This window comes from Peromyscus eremicus, chromosome 18, assembly GCF_949786415.1.
Source record: "Peromyscus eremicus chromosome 18, PerEre_H2_v1, whole genome shotgun sequence".
Lineage (NCBI taxonomy): Eukaryota > Metazoa > Chordata > Mammalia > Rodentia > Cricetidae > Peromyscus > Peromyscus eremicus.
The window spans coordinates 12,971,733-12,994,975 of NC_081434.1; the positions used below are offsets into that span (position 1 = coordinate 12,971,733).

General features: G+C 41.6%; 1 protein-coding gene across 1 annotated transcript in view; it reads right to left on the reverse strand.

The window, feature by feature from the left end:
- The window catches only part of Ptprr (protein tyrosine phosphatase receptor type R), a 108,779-nt gene that overhangs the window by 8,332 nt on the left and 77,204 nt on the right, over positions 1–23,243 (reverse strand). Inside the window, exons 9-11 of the mRNA XM_059245503.1 lie at positions 15,829–15,939; positions 14,208–14,365; positions 10,518–10,631 (exon numbers count right to left, since the gene is read on the reverse strand). Coding sequence (XP_059101486.1) covers positions 10,518–10,631; positions 14,208–14,365; positions 15,829–15,939 — 383 coding nt within the window. The remainder of the gene's footprint in view (positions 1–10,517; positions 10,632–14,207; positions 14,366–15,828; positions 15,940–23,243) is intronic.

Consider the following 23,243-nt stretch of genomic DNA (forward strand, 5'->3'; position numbering starts at 1 on the left):
AACAGATATTTTGTGGGGTGTGTCACACACACACACACACATGCATACACACATATGGAAGACAGAGAACAATTTCAAATGTCATTCTTCAGACCTTATCCACTTTAAAAAAACAAAACAAAACAAAAAAACCCAAACAAACAGGTCCTCTCATTGGCCTGTACTTTCAAAGTAGGCCAAGCCTGCTGGCCGGTGAGCCTCAGAAATCTGCATGCCTCTGACTCTCCAGTCCTGGGATTACAAAGTCACACTACCACATGCAGCATTTTCTAAACATAGGTTCTGAGGATTGAACTTAGGTCCTCATGTTTATAAACATCAATCAAATCAAATCAAAACAAAACAAAAGATGCTTTACCAACTGAGCCCAATCCCCCTCCCACCAAGTGTTTTGAACATTGACACTTTCTCTGAAATAGAATATTTGTTGGGCATAAAAGTCAGTGCAGATCAAGTGATAATTCGATTATAGCTCTAATTTTTGTACACACACACACACACACACACACACACACACACACACCAGGTTGGATTTGAACTCTTTATGCAGCTGATAAAAGTCCCTGAACTTCTGATCTGCCTGACTCTACCCACCTCGTTCTGGGATTCTAAGCATATACTACCATTCCTGGTTTATGTAGTGATGGGGATTGAACCCAGGGCTTTGGGCATGCTAGGCAAGCTCTCTATTAGTTAAGCTACATCCCCAGAGCTAGCTTTAGCATTGTTTTCAAGATAAATTTTTCCCTGAAAATTATCCACCTTCCCCCAACACATACACACTGAATAAGTAGGCTAACATTCAATTAAGCCCTAGCTAGAATGAAGATAAACGTTGTCCTGGCAATCCTTGCAAGGTTCCATTGTGAAACCTGTTTTACAAAGAGGGCCTCTTATTAGGAATCTCTCAAACCAGAATGTCAGGAAAACACATACCAATTTCCAGGACTTCATCTCTAGGTGTCCTGAGAATAAATTAGCCAAAATTCAGAATTCCTGATCTTCCAATGGGGCCTTTGGAACACACTAGGTGTAGTGTTGTGGTTAGTGTGGAATACAGAAATGCAGTAAATGTCAGGCTGTGCTTGATAAGATTATAATAAGGAGTAGAAACTAGATTTGAAATTATTTTAGCTATATTTTGGAGACAAAGAATATTTGAGGACATACATTAAAATAGGATATAGATGGCATATATCTTCCTTCTCTCAGATGGGTATGTTAAGAAAAAAAAAAAAGCAATCCAGCAAACTGCAGTGAGTAATGAAAACATTTCCACAATGATGTGACGCACACCGGAAGTACTTTCTATCCAGTCTGGGAAGCCACGGGTGAAGCCATTGGATGTCATTCCACTTTGAGGGACCCCAAGGTAAGGGCACACTGAGACAGCTACAGACTTCACTAACTCTCAAAACAAACCCCAGGATTAGACAGACTGCTTCCTGTTCTGAAGGGCGTCAAAGAATGTGATGAAAACTTTCAATCCAGAGATTCCAACATATAAGTTTCACTTTCTAAATTCTGTTTTCACATTCTGCCAGTTTTCGGAGGTCCAGGGGACTTGGGGGAAATATAATGGGGAAAATGTCTGCAATCAATCTGTAATAGCACATATTCCTTTCCTCCCTTCTAGATGTCTGGACACTCACAGGCTGCTTTTCAGTCATTCTCTTGTAATGTCTATGAGGCAGGTTCTCAGTGCTCTTGGGCCATTTTATTACTATAGATCATTATTATTATTATTTTAAATAAATAAATACTTTATTATATCTATACATATATATGGTTTTTTTTTTTTGGTTTGTTTCTCAAGACAGGGTTTCTCTCTGTGTACCCACTATGGCTGTCCTGAAACTCACTTTGTAGACCAGGATGGCCCTGAGCTCACAGAGATCAGCTTGCCTCTGCCTCCCAAGAGCTGGGATTATAGGTATGTGCCACCACCGCCTGGTGATCATTATTATTAGTTATGATTACCATTGACTCTGTGTGTGTGTGTGTGAGTGTGTGTGTGTGTGTGTGTGTGTGTGTGTGTGTGCATGGTGCGTGAACGCATATGTGTTTTGGTTCTCACTGAAATCGGGACATCTTTATCATTTGCCTTTGTATATGCAAGTCTGTCTGGCCCATTGGCTTCTTCGAATTCTCCCATCTGCACCCTCCATCTCCCTGTTGGATAACTTAGATTACAGACATCTTCTGCTGTAACTTTAGTGTGTTTGGGGGGTTCAAACTCAGGTCCCACTTCTATGGCAAACACTTTACCCATGGAGCCATCTCCCCAGCCTCCATCTGAATATGAACTACTTAGAAAAAAATACCCTACTTTAGCTGCAAATATGCTCAAAAGTATTATTAAAAGTAGAACCACAAACTTATGAATCTTCCACGAGAACTGTGGTATCTATTCGTGGAAGTTGCTGAAAGCCAGTAATAATAGTGCTTTGCCAGAAAAATGGGGAGTCCACTGGAGGGCTGTGTTACTGTTTTGAACTGGAAACATCCACTCAGCCTAAATGCTCTGTCTGAAACCAGACGACTTGAGTTTATTGCTGACGTGTAGATTTACGATTTGAGTGTAAATGTCCTTCTCTTGTCTGGTTTCACAACAACAAGCTTGTATTGTAATATATATTTTTTTCCAATCAGGATTTTTGATTCTGACCAGTGCTCATACTCTTATTGATTGTGAGAAAGTCTGATATCCACTTGTTTTTTTTCTTAGCTCTTAGCCATCTTTGACTTATCTGAAGAAGCAGCTACGAGAGTTGGGTAGATTATGTTTTTCATTCAGGGACAGGATTTCACTCTGTAGGCTGCGATGGCCTCAAACTCTCTGTGTAGGGCAGGATGGCCCCAAACTCACTGTAATCCTTTTGCTGTGGTATCTCAAGTGCTGGGAATACAGGTGTGAGCCACCATGCCCAGAATGAGAGGTGGATTAGAAGACGCACTGTACACAGGCTTGCAGCACCAGTGGGCGGAGGCCATTGCTAAAAAGAATACAAAGTTGGCCGGGCGGTGGTGGCACATGCCTTTAATCCCAGCACTCGGGAGGCAGAGGCAGGTGGATCTCTGTGAGTTCGAGGCCAGCCTGGGCTACAGAGTGAGTTCCAGGATAGGCTCCAAAGCTACACAGAGAAACCCTGTCTGGAAAAACCAAAATAAAATAAAATAAAATAAAATAAAATAAAATAAAATAAAATAAAATAAAATAAATACAAAGTTTAAGCTGGGCCTGGTGGTGCAGGCCTGGAATTCCTGCTAATCAGGAGTTTCAAGGCCTGACTGGGCTTCCGTGAGTTCAAAGTCAGATTGGGCAACTAAATTAAACTCTTTCTCAACAATAAGAAACCAAGAAATGGATTGGGGATATAGCTCAGTGGTGTAATGCTTGCCTATCAAATTCGAGGCCTTGGGGTCAGTCTCTAGTCACACACACACACACACACACACACACAGACACAGAGTAAGAGAGTTCAAGAAAGGCCTGTGGATCTTGAGTATTATCTCTTACTATGATCAGTATTAAATAATTGAAGGACAATCTTCCCCTTTCCTCATGTCATGGTCCCTGTTATGTTCAAATTACCATTCCATCTCAAGTCCTTTTTCCACCACCAAACTTTAGAAGAATAGTTTGTGTGTCTTATACTTCTTTCTTTCCTACTCCGGTGTTCTTTGAGGGGAGTTTTGTGTGGTTAAATCAGTAAGGAAGAATATGTCAACAGTTTGAAACCAGTGTTCACTGGGGAACTCTTCAGACCTTTATAGCTTCTTCTTCAGACTTGTTTTAGAATCATTTTCCCTTCCTTCTTTTTTTTTTCTTTGCTTGAATATTAACTTAGAGGCTCTCACGTTTAGCAGGCGTTCAATAAGTAATCATTCACAGAGGGACATAAGGTGATGAAATACACTAGGGAATTCATCTTTCCATAACCAGGTACCCTATACCATGTTCAGCACTAGGTGCTCAGTGATATTTGCTGAATGAAAGGATAAAGAACCCCTCTGAGCAGACATCTCTAGAGCCTGTCCCACAGCCTGTCACAAACACCCATCCTGAAATCATCCCGAGGTAAGGCTCATTTCAAGAGTTTTCAATGTGTGAATTTATACAGAACCCACCTCTGTGGTGAGAGAGATCCTCTATTTTGGTTAATACTCTGCTCTCACCATCTAGAAATATTTTATTTTATTTTTTAAACAAGGAAATCCCCATTTTCCCTGACCTTCGCCCTTGTACATTATGGATCTGATGCTTCCCATCGGAGGCGTCCCAAGCTAGTTTTTCTGCTTCAGTGTCCCAGGTCTTCCCAGTGCACAAAGCTTGACTGGCTCTGGTCTGCAAGTCCATTCCAAGGTGTGTCTGGCATCTTGATTCCCTTCCTCTGTGTCCCTTCGTCAAAATGCAAGTTCTCTGTGTAGTCCTAATCTAAGGAGCTGCACTATCTCTAGTATTCATAGTGGAAGGGGATATAAAGTGTTACTCTCAATTCCCAAGCCTAGATTCATGGTTTGTTAGGCAAAGACTGACTTGCTAGTAGCAGTTTTAAATTGTATTTTATTTACGATAGACAGGGTCTCATGTAGCTCAGGCTGGCATCCAAATTCAGTATGTGGCTGAGGTGGACCTTGAACTTTCTGCCTCCCCTCTCAAGTGGTGGGATTTGGAGGTGTGTGCTACCATGCTCGCCTAAAAACAGTATTTTAGACATTCACTCTACACAGGCTTTTCAGACATGCACCATAGAGAGATATCCTGGTATCAGGAAGTTTTCCTGTGCGTCTCAGATTGAGCTCATAGCACCCCAAGTGTTTATGAAACAGCTGTCATTCACACTAAAATCGTTTGAACCCCATAGTGCACTATTGCCACGGTATGCTTTTAATTAGCAATGTACCATCCAAGCAGCGTGACTTGGTCAAGCAGTTTGACAGCAAGCATTGCCAAATAACGCTAACTTCCATCTAGCTATTTATACAGTTTGAGTGAGAAATCCTTAGGCCTGGATTCCAAATGAATCCATTTTGCCACTTCCGCATGATTTTGAACAAGTTACTGGCTGTCTTTTGTTTATTTTTCATTTTAATGGCTTTTTTTGTTTCATTTTGTTTGTTGTTGTTGTTTGTTTTTGTTTTTTGGTGGTGTTTTGTTTTGTTTTTGAGACAAGGTCTTTCTTATGTGACTCAGTTTGTCCAAACTCAGTATACAGATTAGGTTAGGGTGACTTTGAACACCAGATCCCCCAGACTCTGTCTTCCTAGTGCTGGGATTACAGGCAGGTGCCACTAAGCATGGCCTAATGTTACTGCTTTGTCTTTGAAAAAACTTAAAGAAAGAAGAACGTAAAGAATTTGCTCCCTGCCTCACTCTTTCAAGTTCACTTTGTGAGTTAGATGAAGCAGGTGCTGTGTAGACCACGGTGGTGGAGAATTCCTAAGGAGATATACTGCTGTCTGTTGAGTAACACATTCTGGAATGTCTACGGGGTCCTGAGTAGAAGGCTAGGTTGGCCAGGGAGATGAAGGAAGGGCAGAGGCTGAAGATGCACCAAAGAAAGACACTGTGCAAGAGTCCAGGGTGACATCTGGATTTTTTTAAGACTATATTTTTCTTTCTTTCTTTCTTTCTTTCTTTCTTTCTTTCTTTCTTTCTTTCTTTCTTTCTTTCTTTCTTCCTTCCTTCCTTCCTTCCTTCCTTCCTTCCTTCCTTCCTTCCTTTCTTTCTTTCTTTCTTTCTTTCTTTCTTTCTTTCTTTCTTTCTTTTCTTTCTCTCTCTCTTTCTCTTTCCCTTCCTTCCTTCCTTCCTTCCTTCTTTTCCTTCTTTTCTTTCTTTCTTTCTTTCTTTCTTTCTTTCTTTCTTTCTTTCTTTCTTTCCTTTCTTTCCCTTTCTCCCCTCCCCCTTTGTGAGACATGGTCTCACTGAAACATCAAGGCTAACCTCAAACTCGAAATCCTCCCGCCTCAGCCTCTGAACTGTTGGGTGTGTGCCAAAGGGTCTGGCTTAGCTTTCCTTTCAGTGGCAAAGGCATGGCCATTCACAGCCGTCAGCTAGCGGGTGGAATTTTTTAAAGGTAAGCTCTATCAGGAAAATGCTGAACCGTTAGAGCAAGAGGGGAAAGATGGGGGAGAAGTAGAAGGATGAGGAGGTGAAAAGAGGAGGAAGGATTTCTGTTATGCTTTTCATAACTCCAAGGGGGCTGGGCAACTAAAGGAAGGGACACGTAACGGGAGGCAGGCTAGGGGAAAACAACCTCTCAAGGAAAACGTTAGGGACAGTGTCTGTTTCCAAATGAGCAGCCCCAAGAGTGAACTTACATGCAGGGGTCTTAGGAAATCAGCTAAATAAATTTGACACACATATTGGCAGCAACTCAAATCCAAGGACAAACTTCAGATCAGCAGGGAATTCGGATATGTTTTACAGAGTCTATCAAGAATAAAAACGTCCAGCCCCGTGGGAAGACCTTGGTGCGGATAGAAGGCCAAGGCCAAAATTTCTGGCCACTTGCTGTAGGAAGGAAAGAGGAGATAGAGGAGACATTTTGATAGATTAAAAAAATGTATTGTGATTCCTTTCAAAACTAGAGAACAATTCAGTGGAGTCGGCAGGGGAACCGACAGGGAAGTGGAGACCAAGGCAGAGGTCAGGCTACAAAGTGAGTTGGGGAGGTGGGAGATGGGGGAGAGGTGATATCAACAGTGAGGAGAGCCACAGCCACGCACAGGCTGAGGGCCTTACTCAGTGTAGTGTCTGAAATGGTGTCAGGGCAGGTGCTGCTGGGGGCCACCTTGTCTTAGAGTCAGTCTCCCTTCCTGCTTTGGCTGGTGTTCATGGAATGGTGGAACTGGAGAAGGAAAGCAGCATTTGACTTGGAGCTATGGGTCAGAGAGCCTCAGGGACTTGGGGTTCCATACTGGGGCTTATTTACACATGTGTGCAACAGTAGAGATTAAAGTCAACACAGCAGGAGTTCTGGGCTCACCAGGCTCCTCTCCCTGAACCTATGTGTTAGGACCCAAGAGGTGAAAATAGGTCTCCTAATCTGGAGAACCAGTCAGATCTTCTTAAAAATTTTTGGTGTCAAATTACATGTATTTGTTTTGTGTATGTGTATCTGTTGGGGGCCACATGAAGGCACCTGTGTAGACAGCAGAGGACAACTTGTAGGAGTCACTTCTCTCATTCCATCATGTGGGTCCTGGGGATTGAACTCAGGTCCTTGAGTTTGGTCCCAAGCACCTTCACCCATTGAGACTATGTATTGTACTGGGTGCAGGCAAAAGGATCTTTCAAGTCCAAGATGGCAATTGGAATTGAAGAGTGGGAATATTGCGATTGATTTCTAGTATGCACACAATGAAAATACTTTTAAAGTCAGTGGCATCTGGAATATGCAAATCAGGAAATAGGGAGGATGAAGTCAGGATAAGAAATGTAGGTTGAGTGCTTAACCACATTATAGGCGCCATCCCACTTAAATGCAGCCTACAAGCCTGTGAGGTGAATCTACGGCTGTGTTACTTGCGGGGGAAGATTTAGTGTGTTTACCGTCAATACTGATAGTCACTGTAGTTAAATTTGATTGAAGGCTTATTATGTGCAGGAACTTCACATTTACAGTCTTTGCTGTCATAACGGAGTGTATACACGATTATTAATTCCATTTTCCAGATGAGAAAGTTAAGAAATGGAGAAGTCAAGGGGCCCATTAAGACCACACATTAGAAGCAGTGAAAGGTGATAGAGACGCAGTGTTAGAGCCCAGAGTCTGAACTGCAATGATGGACAGTCTGCTGAACCAAGACATAAAAGGAAGGACAGATATGTAGAGTAATTCAGATAGTAATAATCAAGTGCCATTTCCCAGCGGCTTCTATGTGCCACACACTATTCCAAGTGCCATATATATGGTACACTGGTACGCGTGCATGCACACATACACACACACACACACACACACACACACACACACACACACACACATACACAGACACACACCAACACACATACATACACACACTCCCCTATTGCATTTCTGGAATATCCCTTTGCTTCCTTTATTGAAATCTCAGAACACAGCACATAGTAGGTGCTCAAAAATGTTTATTAGACATCTCTCTCTCTCTCTGTATGTGCATGTGTGTGTGTGTATGTGTGTGTGTGTGTGTGTGTGTGTGTGTGTATGTTTTAAATTTTAGATAAAGTCTTGATATGCAGTTCTGTCTGCCCTTGTACTCAATAATTTAGTCTAGGCTAGTACATTCTCAGTGATCTTCTTACCTCAGCCTCCAAAGTGCTGGGATTATAGGTGTGCCTCCCAGTGCCTGACCACTGAACAGACCTTAAATAACCATAACTATACAGTTTTACTCTCAGGGAGCCCTAGGTAACAGGGCTGAAGTCCAAGGAACTCAGCTCCCATGCCTTCTTGGTTGTATCATTTCATAGCGCTTGCTTCCAACTCATATAATTTTGCTCAAAGGGCAAGACGTTTCATTCATCGGTGTATGGCTGTATTTGCATGTTGAATAGCTAGACCAACCCTGGGTATCGGATTGCTAAGTATTAGCTGTTTGGATGAAAGGAAAGAGCCTTGTGTTTCCACCTTCTCCTTGTAGAGCTGCCTTATTCACTGGAGACCTGCTGCTCACCCTCCCTCCAAGCCACTCTTTAAGGGGTATCTACTCTTGTTCTCTATCACTGACCCAACTCTCCATTCACTGTGCAGGCTTAGCTGTGGGGCAAGAAGTTTCTTCTCTGTTCTATTTTCAAACTTAGCATTGATCACCATAAGGATAACCTTCCCACTTAGACACATTTGGATGGTTACTGTATTTTTTTTTTTTTAAAAAAAAGGATAATAAAGTTGTAGGAATTCTTGTAGAAAACAAGAATTGTTTGGACTACTTGGGAATTAATCCAGTAATATCCCAAGGAATTGAAAACAGAGTCTAAAATAAACATGTAAATACTCATGTTTGTAATATCATTATTCATAATAGATAAAATATGGAAGCAATACACACATTCATCAACAGATGAATAGATAAACATAGTATCTTATAGACGTATAACGGAATATTATTCAGGGCATTCTGATACATGTCAGAACATGGATAAACCTTGAAGATACCATGCTACATGAAATGAAGCCAGGCACGAAAAGGTAACTATAGCATGATTTTGCTAATGAATGTTTCCTAGATTCAAGTGTGGTAGTACATGGTACACAGAAAATGAGGCTAGTCTGTGCTACATGAAACCAAAAAACTGAAAAGAAGAATAAAGAGGATGTGCTGAAGAAGGAGGAGGGAGAAGATGATGAGGAGGACAAAGAACAGTCATGTATAAAGACAGAAGATTTCCAAGTGCTGGGCTGGTAGAGGGACTCTTTAATGGACACAGAGTTTTGCAAAGTGAAGGCAATTCTGATCGCTGTGTGTATAACAGTACGAATGCACTCACTATGTAATCTCCACTCAAAAATGCTCAAGATGCCATGTGTACTTCACCACATTTTGAAAGCCGATTTTAAAAAGCACTCTTGGTAATAGCAAATATGTTCATGTTAAAGATTCAAAATACTAAACTAAGTGGTTCAATTAAATCAAAAGGAATGGCAGATTATACATGAAGGGGTTTGGATTTAAGACATTATAAACATATTGAAGATGAGGAAGAATTAACCATGAGCTTCGGTATTTGGGCTTCTGATGGTTGATGCTACAAATCAGTTTCTTCAATGTCTTTTTGTTGTTGTTGTTTTGTGGTTAAGTTCTTCTGTAGCCCAAACAGGCCTCCAACTTGTGTTCCCATGTTCCTGGATCTTCAGTTTCTTCCCTCTTTTTTCCTTCCCCCTTCCCTCTCCTTCTCACTCCCCTCTGTCCTACCATCTCCCCCCACTCCTCTTGTGGTAGGATCTCTATAGCCTAGACCATCTTGCTTAAATATCTTTTTAATGTAATGCATATTTCTCTCTTTTTTTTTTGCCTGTGTGTGCTTGTGAGTGAGTGTATTAGTGTGTGCGTGTGTGTCTGTGTCTGTAGTCTATGTGCATGTATATGTGGGCACACTGCGTGCATGTGTGTGTCTGTGCACATGGCAGTACGAGGTCAATGTTAGGTGTCTTCCTCAATCACTCTTCCCCTTGCACAGTGAGGCATTCTCTCACTGAACCTGGATCTCACTTTCTGGCTAGTCTAGCTGGCCAACTTGTTCTAGGGATTTTCTGCCTCCACTTCCTGCTCTCTGGGATGATGTGCAGGTTGTCATGCACACTGGCTTTTTTTGTGGTTACTGGGGATCCAAACTCTGGACTTTATGTTTGTGAAGGCAGAACGCTTTACCCACTGGGTCATCTTGTCTCCCTGAACTGCATGTTCTTTAGTATGGAGATCTAGGACCTTAGAGCTGTCATGTTCATGAAGTAAGGTAGATTAGATGAGCCTGTGACAGACAGTGCTGCTCGGGACTGAGGTCTCTATGATGCCAACCCCTGCCCACGTACCTGTCTACACGAAGCTGGCAGACAATACTTAGTGCGTCCACGACTCCCTCTTCTTTCAACTGTTGACAGCCAATGGATGTAGCGATGAAACACCCCGTCCTCCCAATCCCTGCACTGAATGGGAAAGGAAAGGAAAGAGGAGAAGACAAGGAAAAACAAGTTAAGCTGCATTCTTTTAAAAGTATACTTTTAAACTCTGAAAGTATGAGAACTAATAGTAACAATAATAAAACTGCCATGTACTGACTATCCCACATCTAGCCTGTGCTGTGCTTAGAACAGATTCTTTCATTTAATTACAAGTAGTAGAATGAGTGTAGTGGGAAGGGGTGAGGAATTGGGAGGATGATGAGCAGATATTGTAATTGTTCTAGAAAGAATAGGCAGTCGATAAGAAAGGAAATATTTAGACACATCACATTGTCTATCTGTGAACAGTGGAAAAACAAAATGTCAAAGAGAGTTAGGTGGGGCTGGAGAGATGGCTCAGTGGTTAAGAGCACTGACTGCTCTTCTAGAGGACCCAGGTTCAATTCCCAGTGCCCACATGGCAGCTCACAGCTGTCTGTAATTCCGGTTCCAAGGGACCAAACACCCATGGTAAAACACCAGTACACATAAAATAAAAATAAATTAATTAAAAAGAAAAGAAAAAAAGAGAGTTAGGCCTAGAGGACAAGAAGGCTGGTATTGCCACAGGGGCAAGGGGGATTCTGGGATGAGGGCTGACCAGGAGATGCGGTTAGATGCTGGAGTCTAGTAAATAACCAAAGATTCACTTCTATTTAGGAGAAAGGATGGGACTGGAGGCACATATTTCCAAGTCACTTACATTGAGATGATCACTTAATAGAAATACCATGGGTTTTAGAGAACTTATCTATTTACCTGCCTTATATAGTAAGTCTATAGAATCAACTTTAGCCCCTCCCCCCATTTTTGATCACCATCATTATGCAAATTTCTCTCAACTCTGTATCTCAAGTCCCCAAACTTCTCTTCCAAGGTGGAACTCTTTTTTTTTTCTTTTTTCTTTTCTTTTTTTTTTTTGGGGGGGGGTTTCGAGACAGGGTTTCTCTGTGTAGCTTTGTGCCTTTCCTGGATCTCGCTCTGTAGACCAGGCTGGCCTTGAACTCACAAAGATCCACCTGCCTCTGCCTCCCGAGTGCTGGGATTAAAGGCGTGCGCCACCACCGCCCAGCACCAAGGTGGAACTCTTGATGTTACTATTTTTCACAGGTTCAATATACTTCAATATATACATCTATTTATCTCTCCCTCAATGGTATTACCCATCAGCTACAAAGCTTTCCAGTCTAGGAATCTTGGCTCTATCTTTCACATCTGTACCTCTCTCACCTCCCACATTCCATCTGTCACCATTTTTTTTTTTTTTTTTTTTCTATTTTGTAGCTCAACCGAGCCTTTGGGATCCAAGCTTTCCTTTCTGTAGAGGATTGGGATCCAAGCTTTCCTTTCTGTAGAGGATTCGTATCCTTTCTGTAGAGGATTCGTATCCTCAGTGTGTACTCATTTCATGATCGGGGGGTGGGGGGGTGGGGGGGTGGGAGGGTGGGGGGATCATAATGCTTCCCAATTCTGAAGTCTTTTCTTGGATTGGTTCATGGTATAGCTGCTAGGTTCATTGTTACAAACTAAGGACATAATTATTCTTTACTCAAACACTGTTGCTGATTCCCATTGGTTACAACACAACATCTAACCTACTCATCCTGGTACTCATGACCTAGAAAAATCTTAATGGAACAAACATTTCACTTTGCATTTTTTGTTGTCTTTTTTTTTTTAACCATATGTGCTGTCTTTATTTTCATGAATCATATTTCTTACATTTAATTTTTTTAGCTGAATGCAACTAAAAATTTATAAGGAATGGGTCCCCTTTAACTGAAATGTCCATAAAGACTTTGTTTCTTTGAAGAAATAGGAATTCTATCATATCCTAGGAATGGCAGGTACTTTGTCTAACATATATCCCAGGTGCGACAATAACATGAAGAAAGAATTAGATGCAGAACAGAATATGTGACTTAGGACAGGTACTAGGTTAGCTGAAATGGAAAAGAAAGTTCTTTCAGTACAAAAGCAGGAAACAGACGAGGCTTGGAAACTATGATCCTCCATGAGAGGCTGAGAAGTGCACTACATCCTCTACACTTAAGAACATTTAAAAGAATTGGATGGGAACTCTCCAGAAAGAAGCTCACGTAGGCATTCAAACTTGTTCAAATAATACCAAGTAATTCACTTATCTCTGTAGTGTTATCTGCAGAGTCAAGGCTAGGCACATTTGCTTCAGGTGTGGTGAACCCATCCACCAGTTTTGAACAAGGACTGGATGTCACGCAAACATTTTCAGGAACATCATCTCCGAGAAGCACACGGGCTAGGCCAGAGTGGCCTGAGGGAGAAGGGTATGTGTGTGCAATTAGTCAACTACTTCTAAACTACATGGATGAGGTCATAAGGGTCTGGACTAGGGTGGATGGACAGGAAGTGTGATTGTGGGGGAAGCTTTGAAGGGAAAGCCAATCTGGTAACTGATTAGATACTGAGAGGAGAGTTGAAAGAAGGGCCAAAGATAACTGTCAACATTGGATGCAGCGTGAAGGGAACAAAGGAGGACTCATTCTTAGAAGTAGTAAGGGGCCTTAATTTTATAGAGGAAGTGCCTCTTTCAGTTTAAATATCCTTAGTGCTTGATGGTTTTGGGTGGGGTCTCCAGTCCTAAAACTATGCCCAACTAGTCTTTCCCCATTTTGGCTCCAAGGGTTTAGGAGAAAGTCTAATGCTGGAAACTGGGTAATGCCACCTTTGCTAAATAGACGCATAAGAACTTTTTAATTAATTCACCAAGTTTCAAAACAGAAGGAGAGTAAAATACATCTAAAATCATGTATTTTATTAAACGTTTTCTTAGGATGCTTAGAAGGTTAAATAAATCAACAATTATTTTGAAAAATAATATGGAATACATGGCCCATCATAGAAATGAATGTATGACTTGCTTTGGCCACATGAAAAGTCAAATAAGTGTTGGGGGGAATGTTAGTTTAGGGAGGTGAATTTCAAGTTAGCCATGAGGAAAAGAACCCCCTGGACCACGGTTGCTGCTGTCTACCTGGCCTCCATGCCCTGTGTGTCCACTTGTGTTCCGTAAAATAAATGACCCCTTGCCCATTTCCAACTTCATAAATTACTTTCCACCTGGTTTTCATGAGACAACTCTGAAAACAGTTAACTGTGAAGGCAGATTAATAATAAGCACTAGCAAGACACGATCCACACAGTATCTTAAAACAACAAAGCTCCATTAATAATGAAAGGCTTCTCCAGTTCTTAGTGTGTTAAGTGACTAACGAGACAAAAATGAACCAAAAGGAGTTTTGAGTCTGATGATGGAGGAGGGCCTCTTTCCCACACAGCCATTTAGTTAGCACTCAAACCTTTAGTACTGTGCAGCATGCTAAGAATGCCCCAAACGGTCTATCTAATTAATTTCTGGAAGCATCGTTTTGATGAAGGCTCAACTATTCAGACGTTAATCCATTTTTAATAAATACTTCATTTCCTACCAAGTTACATCCAGGAAGCTAAGCCCTATTTCTACCTGTCCTCGGATTAAAGAGCAGATAGCCGTTTTGGCCGGAGGAGCAGTTCATGCCTTACCTGCAGTGGACAACCACAGGCCCTCGGCCCTCAGAGGCAAGTCTGTCTTCTTCTACATCCAGCATGAGCTGTAGAAGGGGCTGGGCACTGTCTGGAGTCTTGTGGTCAGGCCATGAAGTGTACCAGTAATGCTTCACATGTTGGGTGTGACTTCCTTGCTGAAAATAGCAACAGCCACCAAATTACTTATTCGCTTCTGGAACTGAAAGGCACCCACACCACAACCGCCAAGTGACTTCCCATCTCCCTTCTTGCTGCCAGCTAATTTCTAGGAAGGAAAAAAAAAAAAACTAGAATCTTTTCAAAAATACCCTTTCACCTTGAGAAAGTTTTATTGTGCATATCCTGGCTTGACAGGGAAGGTTGAGTACCCACCCTCTAAGAATTGAGGCCTGTGTCTGGACCCATCATATAGATCACATATCTACTCTACACTACCTATATATTTATGCTTTAGTAGCTGAAAAAGTTGCTATTGTTTGGGACAGGGTCTCACTATATAGCCCTGGCTATCCTGTAACTTGCTATGTTAACCAGGTTGGCCTCAAACTCACAGAGGTTCGCCTGCCTCTGTGTGGTGGAATCAAAAGCCTGCGCCACCTGCTTCAGAGGTGAAAATATAACAGAAAGAAAGGGATATGCTGTGTTTCCTGTTATCTAAATCTTGACAGAGTGTATATAAACACATTAGCCAATAGAAGAACATTTGTTTGATATTCGATAAGAATCGTTCTATATTCCTCTCAAATGTTGGCATTTAACAACAGTGGGGACCCTTGGCAGTAAAGGAGCTTTGTGGGATCCCTAGAGGGGAAACACTTTGAGCAAAGGCTCACACACCATTGCAAACCCCAGAGCTCAGGTGGGAGGCCTGTTTCCGATCAAGCATGTATTTATAAACAGGTTTCTGCGAAGCCTCCCTCTGCTACACTTTTGAATACAAAACATCCCTGTAGCTCTCTCTGCCTTTACTGTTTTCCTCTCAATGATGATTCTATCCCAGCAGCAGGCTGTTGATAGATAGGACTGAGGTCTTTAGGTTGATTATTCTTTCAAAGTGAAAATAATACCATGGCAACCCTCGTTAGCACCTGCTGCCCCATGAGTTAAATAAGACCCCATTTCTATGATGGAAGCTGGTCCAGGGATGTCCCTGTGAATGACTGTTAACTACAAGTTTTTGAAGTTCTCATCGGCACTGCAAGCTCTTCGTGCCTCCCACAGCCATGCTTCAGTGTGGATTTTCTCTTCCACAGTTCTCAGGCCCCCACTCAAAGCTGCTTCCACCACAATGGCATTAGCATCAAAGTCCCGGCAAGATCGCCTGCCTAAGCCTTAGTTAAGGGCTTTCCAAAGGTTAAGTCAGAGATCTTCTGCAAATAAAAGTTAGATGATGCCAACCTCCTGCAAAACAAACTGCCTTATATCTACTTACATTAATTTCACTGTTGCGTATTTTAATAGTATCAGGCAACAAAAAAGGATTAATGATGGCTTGTCTGTGGTCTCAGTATTCTCTAGCTTGTGTAAGTTGAATCTGTTAGTACTTAGGATAAGTCATTTCAAAGCAGAAATGTAACCCTTACCTACTTTGAAGACAGCAACAGTTCCATCATCTTACCTTTAAGACGAGGTTTCGAATGGTGTAGTTATCACATTCATTCACACTGATGACCAGAACCTCAACCTTGCCATAAATCCCTCTCTTTTCTGGCCAGTAGAGCACACATTTCTGGGGGGAAGGAGAAAGAACACGGCAAAACTTTGTAATGCTCTTCCTTCAAAAGTCTCATTTTTTTCTCATTTAATTAAAAATTCAAAAGTCCCTAGGAGGCCTGCTCTTTTCTGAGGGGAGGCAGAGTGAAGTGTATCTGGGGGACTGCGGAGAGGCTGGGGTAGCAGAGGGAGGGGTAATTGCAGTCAGGATGTAATACATGAGAAAACAATAAAAAAATTCAAAAGTCAGTTTTTATTATTCTGTAAAGATACTAAGACAAGATGAATTGTATGATGTGTAGAGAGATGAATTGTATGATGTATAGAGAGATGAATTTTATGATGTATAGAGAGATGAATTGTATGATGTACAGAGATGACTTGTATGATGTATAGAGAGATGAGTTATATGATGTGTAGAATAGACCTCAATAAAGTTTGTGTTTTAAAATGCTTGTCGCACTTAACTATTAACCCTACACCAATCATAATGACAAGGCAAAATTTCCCAAAATTCTAATGATGATTTAAGAATTCCTTGACGGGTAAGGTGACCTACTGACGTCCCATGCAATCTAAGTCAGAAACTCATTTATTAGTAAAAGGGGGACCTGTAGGGCCCTGGGCCCTGTTTTGGGTAACTGTTGCCTTGCTTGCTGACCTTGACCTTGATATCCTCCCGATGCTAATTCCCTCCCAGGTTTCACCCTCCTGAATGCTAAAGGGAAGTTCTTTTTATATGTCCTTTTATAAAATAAAAATTCATATAAACTTTAAAAAAAAAGAACTCCTTAATAACCAACGAGTATAAGGAATGTTCTCTCTCACACAGTGACTAAGGCCAGGCACTATCTCCTGCTTCATCAAACCAATGTGCCTAACAGGAACAGCTGTAATGTGTTACATGCTCACAGAATAAAGATCCCCCGGCATGCAAAGCAGGTGTAGTGATGGCTAGTATATATGAAGCTATGAAGCATCATGTTTTCCACGTCCAATGATTTTTTTTCCCTTATGAGACCTACTGACATAAACGTGGAACAAAATTATGCTTGCCATGTTTTTATAATGGATCCTCTGTGAAGGACTCAATGGGAGTGATAATAATGATATTGCCACAAGGAGATATAACATGATGGTTAAATGAAGACTTGGGACTCAGAGGACTTGGGTTCAGATTTTAGTTCCTGAGCAGCACACTTGACTTCTCTGGACTCAGTTTCCTCATAGTGTCTCACATGCCAAGTGCGTGGGACAAAGCCAGGCATACAGTAAGTATTTAAGACATACCATTGTTAACTATGTTTTGATTCCTTATTACATTCTTATTTATGCTGTGTGCATATGTGTATGTATTGTGGGCATGCACATGCCACAGGTCATGTGTGGATGTCAGAGGACAACTTGCAAGAACCCGTTCTCTCCTGCTGCTGTGTGGGTCTCAGGGATTTAACTTGGGCCATCAGGTGCAAGCACTTTATCAACTCAGTCTTCTTGTCAGCTCTTATTGCCAAGTTTTGTAAAACAGATTTTTCATGTATGTGCGTGTTTGATTTTGTGTGCACACATATGCATGTACTTACAGACATCTGATGAAGGCGTCTAATTCTCTAGAGCTAGAGTTATAGGCAGTTGTATACTATCTAATGTGGGTGCTGGGAACTAAGCTCTGGTCCTCTGGGAGAGCAGCAAGTACATTGAACCATTGAACCATCTCTCTAGCACATGCTCCCAACACCACCTCGTTGCTATATTTTAAGGCTCCCAAAACATATACACATTTATATAGATTTTTTTCACATATTTTCATCAATTAGGGTCTTATATATACCCAGGATACTCAATTCTTTGAATGTATGGTAAAGTCATATGAACACTTGAAAAAAAGTTAAATACATATAAATTCAAATCACCAGCAAAACATCTATAGAGTCAGAGAGTTAAGGGAAGACATACTCTATGTCAGAAACACACCTCTAAAGCTTCATCACGCCATCACTCCAACATTCAAGTGACAGGAAAGAAATCATAGCATCTGGAGGAGCAGTTTCTTCCATCCATTACAAGAAACCCCTATGTCTTCACATATTTGTCCTTTTCAATAAAGTTGAAATTATTCCAGCTTTATTTATATGCCGCCCAGCCTGAATGATTTAATATTAAAAGCTGGTGCCAGGCAAGAGGGCTCAGCTTGGTCAACTGGTGAGTGAGTTTGGTCCCTTGATCCCATAGGTGGCAGCAGCAAACCAAGTCTACAAAGTTATCATCTGAACTTGGCATGCCCCCACCCCTCTTCTCCCCATCTTGGTAAATAATGAATAAAAATTTTTTAAAAAATTGAAATATCCCCTTTCTTTAAAGGTAGAGTGAATTGTATCTGTCTTTATCTATGTGTTTATCTGACTCGTGTGTGTGTGTGTGTGTGTGTGTGTGTGTGTGTGTGTGTGTGTGTTTGCCTGTACAAGCTCATTCATCCACACGCAGAGACCTGAAAAGGACATCAGGTGTCCTGTAGTATTATTCTCTGCCTTACGTTCTTGAGTCGCTGAGTCTGCAGGTAGGCTGGCCTCCAGTGAGCCCCACCAATCCTCCTGTTTAGGCCCTGGGGTTACAGGAGCGCACAGTAGTACCAGGCTTTTTATGGGCTCACTTGGTACTCAAAACTCAAGTCCTTATGTTTGACCTGCAACATCTCTTGTACAGCCCTGGGTCCCATCCACTTCTACTAACCCATTTGACTAGTTCCTTTCGGTGGAGCCTCAGTTATGTAGCTTATTGCGTATCCTAGTACTCACGTCTCCCAGATGAGCCCGGGGAAGACTGATAGATCTTGATAAGAGTGGACCAAAGAAAGAGGTTACATTGTGCTCAGCAGTCTGACACACGGGCCCCATTGTCCAGAGCAGACCTGAGCAGCAGGGCTCTCTTTAAAGGAAGGTGACTTTCAAAACCAATGAGGAAATCGGCCAGGCAGGAGCTTGGTGCCTGCACCCTGATTTTTTGAGTGGTGTCCACTTGAAAGATGGAAGCCCTCGGCTCTCCTGAGCTTGCCTGGCCTTCTTGTGTTTTCCTTGATTCTTCACCAGAGCAGCAGCTGGCAGGCAGCTCCAGGCAGATGACACAGTCTGACTCGCTCATCCAACAACCTTTAATTAGCATCCCATCTCCTTTCTAAGTCATAATAGCTTATTTTTACACACTGAAACCCGACCCCCCCCCCCCCCCCGCTCCCTTGCATTGGAGGCAAAAAGCAAAAAGAGATCAGAGGAGTGTGCATGCTTTTGAGTATCAGCCGAGGGGTGGGATGGGGCTGGAAATGCAGCTGTTCAAGGGGCCCAAGTTCATGTTTAGATGATTGTTTTGAGTTGCATCTTAGGGCTTATTTATTTTATGGTGTTAATATTCTGATCCCGCCCCTTGGCGCCACCCTATGCCCTGATGTAAAAGCCTATTCTTAAGGGAAAACTCTGCCCATTTCCACCTCTCTCTCTCTCTCTCTCTCTCTCTCTCTCTCTCTCTCTCTCTCTCTCTCTCTCTCTCTCTCTCTCTCTCCTCCCTTTCCTCCCATGAGGTGCATCCCTGTCTCTCACCTGCTGTGGCTGTGGGACACCTTGGCTCTCCTTGCCAGAATGTCCCGCATAGCTTACAATATCATAACAGTGAGAACAATAACATGAAAGAGGCAGAAAATGCCAACTTACAGATAATTTTGGGAAACCTCACTATCTGTAAGTAATTCAAAATATCACCCTATCTAGGTGAATACAGCCCCAAATCACCACTATTGTCCTTTCAGTAAAATTATCTACTAATCCCAAGAATCCATAATTTGGAGGAGAAAAGAGGTTTTAAGAGGACTGTATATATATTGTGTAAACAAGTAATTAACAGGCTGATTGAAACCATTGTGGACATTAATTAATTCTTTGAAGTCAGTAGTTTATAGCAAGAGGGGCACACAAGGGTAGGCTAACATAGTTAGGAATTTGATTATCAAATAACAAGCCTATGTCAAGGTTATATATACATTTAAAATCAAAGAGATGTTTGCTGTATGAGTTAAAGCTATGTATCATCATATGAAAAATGGCTCTGAATTAAAGATTCAGTTTTGGGCTCTGTTAATATATGAGAGGGATAGAATGGGGTCATATGGTCCACAGTTACTATTTAGGTTCTATTATTCCTAGTGCATCAGCTACATATTATTAACATAGGCACAGTTTCACCATTAAACATACTTTCACCATCAATGTATCATTTGATCCCTTGCATAATCTCCTGAGGTTGGTAGGTGTGGTGGTTTGAATGGCAATGGCCCCCATAGGCTCATATGTTTGAATGATCCCCAGTCAGTGGAACTGTTTGGGAAGAAATAGGAGGTGTGGCCTTGATGGAGGGGGAGTTCTATTGGGGGTGGGATTTGAGGTTTCAAAATTCCACACCAGGCTGAGAGTCTCTCTCTCTGTCTCTGTCTATGTCTGTCTGTGTCTGTCTGTCTGTCTGTCTGTCTGTCTCTCTCTCTGCAGATCAAGATGTTAAGCTCTCAGCTCTTGCTCCAGCACCATGCTTGACTGCTTCCTGCCATGATGATCATGGACTAACCCTCCAAAACTCTAAGCAAGCCCTCAATTTAATGCTTTCTTTTATAAGAATTGCCTTGGCCGTGGTGTCTCTTCACAGCAATAGAACACTGACTAAGACAGTAGATAAGCAACAGGTATCATCTATTTTTATGTCATTTTACAGGTGAGGACACTGAGAGCCTTGAGGTCTGTTAGGAATGGACTTTGTGATTCAACTCTCCTCTGATCCTGACACCAACTCTCAGGCAGTCTGCAGGATTAGCCAGTGTTCCTTCCCTCTGTGGTGATGCTGAACAGGGCTGCCTGCTTTTGCTCTTATTAACCCAGAGCATCAGTTATCACATGAAGAGATGTATGCTCACTAAGCTGTATGTAGACTGATACTACTTATAAAAGTGGTAGAATTTATTGACTGAGGCCCTATAGTTTGTTTAAATGACATGAAATCAATTAAATAAGAAGTGTGGGAGCTAACAACATCCAGAAGCAAGCTGTGTTGACATGCTGAGTACTTCGAACTCAGGAGCAGCTTCAGAAGCAACGTATCTCCTTGGCCTTTTCTCACTCTAGGGCCATTAAAAGCATTTGTTTATAAAAAAAAAAAATAGATCTTAAGACAAAATCCTGTTCCATAGAGTTTTTCTCCATTTCTGGGAGGAAGAATAAGTACAACAGAAGACATGATATACCTCTGACATCCTCCTGTTACCACTGGATTAACCTCTTGTCCAATACATCTACAATGAGCTCCAGTAATGAATAACCGGCATCTTGACAGGGTATCCATATAAATCCAACATGGTTGCCCATTTTTCACAGAATCGAAGTGGAAAAGTTTTTTTTTTTCTTGGATTTTGGGCCTATATTCCTATTTCTGAACATTTCTGTGCCACACAAAACTTTTTGAGGGGTAAGGGGCTTGAGACAGGGTCTGGATATGTATCCCAGCCTACCTTTAAATTCATGTTCCTTCAGCTACATACCCAGCCAAACTTTTGGTGAAAAAACAAGAACCAATGAAGAAAACTATAGTCAAATCAGGCCAATGAGACAACTACAAGGTTTCTGTAAAGCTTGAAAACCTAAATGTGATTCATCGCCAATATTGTTTTAACAGGCTTTTCTGTATGCTTTTCCACTTAAAAAATGAAATGGAAATTTTGATAATGTGAGTCTATATTTTATAACCTGGAGCACTAGTTTCAGAATGTCACTCAAAACAAACAAACAAACAAACAAACAAACAAACAAAACCCAAACCGAACAAACCTCAGCCCCATTATTAAAAAGTGAATTTTACATGTGTTTATTTGTATGTGTGGCCAGGAACAGATGTGTGTGCACATGTGTGTGCAAACCAGAGGACAACCTAGTGTTTTATACTCTAAGAGAGAGGTTAGTGATTTTGTGTGGCTGTGCTGGGGTCCAGAAAATGATCCAAGTGTGGGGCTGTGATGTGTCAAGTACCCTGAGCTAAAGTGGCAGCTTCAGAACCAAGACTCAAGATTTCCTGCCCCTGCCTCTCAACTCTCAGAGCCCCAGGAAGCCCCATGCGGCTCCCTTTGAAGCGTCCTTATCTGACTGAGGGAAGTTCTTCCAGACCCTCCCTAGAATCTCAAAAAGAAGATTCACCAGTGGAAAGAAAACGGGAGTTGACACCACACCCAGAGCCCAGATGAACTTTGTTCAAGACTTTTATCTGCTGTTCTGGCCCACTTATTTCCTCTAAAAACAGTTTCTCAGGATGGTTATCGTGGCTCACTCTGGTAATCCCCAGTACTCAGAAGGCCAAGGGAAGGGGATTGTGAGTTTGAGGTTAGCCTGGGCTACCTAGGAGCATCCTGACTCAAAAAAACTAATACACATGTACAAACAAAACAAAACATACAGAAGACTTAAGCCAAAACAAGAACTATTTCGTCCAACAAATTTCTCTAACACAGCTTATCCCTGCCCCACACTTCATTCTCCCATAGGAAAACTGTTTGTAACCTTTTTAATCTTAGTGATTTATTGAATGTTCACTTTCCATTCTTGTGATGTTCCTGTGTATCTACAATATTTATGTTCTTCTCTTTTTGGGAATATATGTTAGCTTACTGCAGAAGACTCAGTTTCTGAAACTTCAGAGTGCAGAGGGGAAGCTCTTTTACACTTATGGTATGTTCTGTACCATCCTTAACTGGAATGTGGCTTTTCAAAAATTTACATCATTTGGTCAAGTAATTTCACATCTATGAATATAGCTTAACAAACCTTAGCTAGTTAGAGGTGTGGACAAAAAAAAATCAAAGCAACTTAAACATCTATTAATAAGCAAATGACTTCATGAGTTTTGATCTATCTACACAATAGGATCCAGTAGGTATTAAAAGTAATATTTTAATGAACTATGACAAAAAGGATGCTCATAATGTTGAAAGCATAATACACATCGAGATATGTATACCCTATTTTTCTCTTTTGTCAATTCTAAGCCTTCCTGTGTCTTCTATTAGCATGCATCCCATTTTCATCTCTTGCCCCTACAGACCTCTAGACCTTTAACTCTAAGTACTACCCCAAAGTCTCTAGGACTCCCTGAACTTCATACTTGAAATGCAAAGCTCATTCTCTTCTCTCAAAATTCCCCCTTATTCTCTCAATTTGGGTTCATGGCACCTCCATCCACTCAGCTCTCTAAACCAGAGGCCAATGCTCCTTCATCTTCCTCATCTTCAATCATGACAAAACC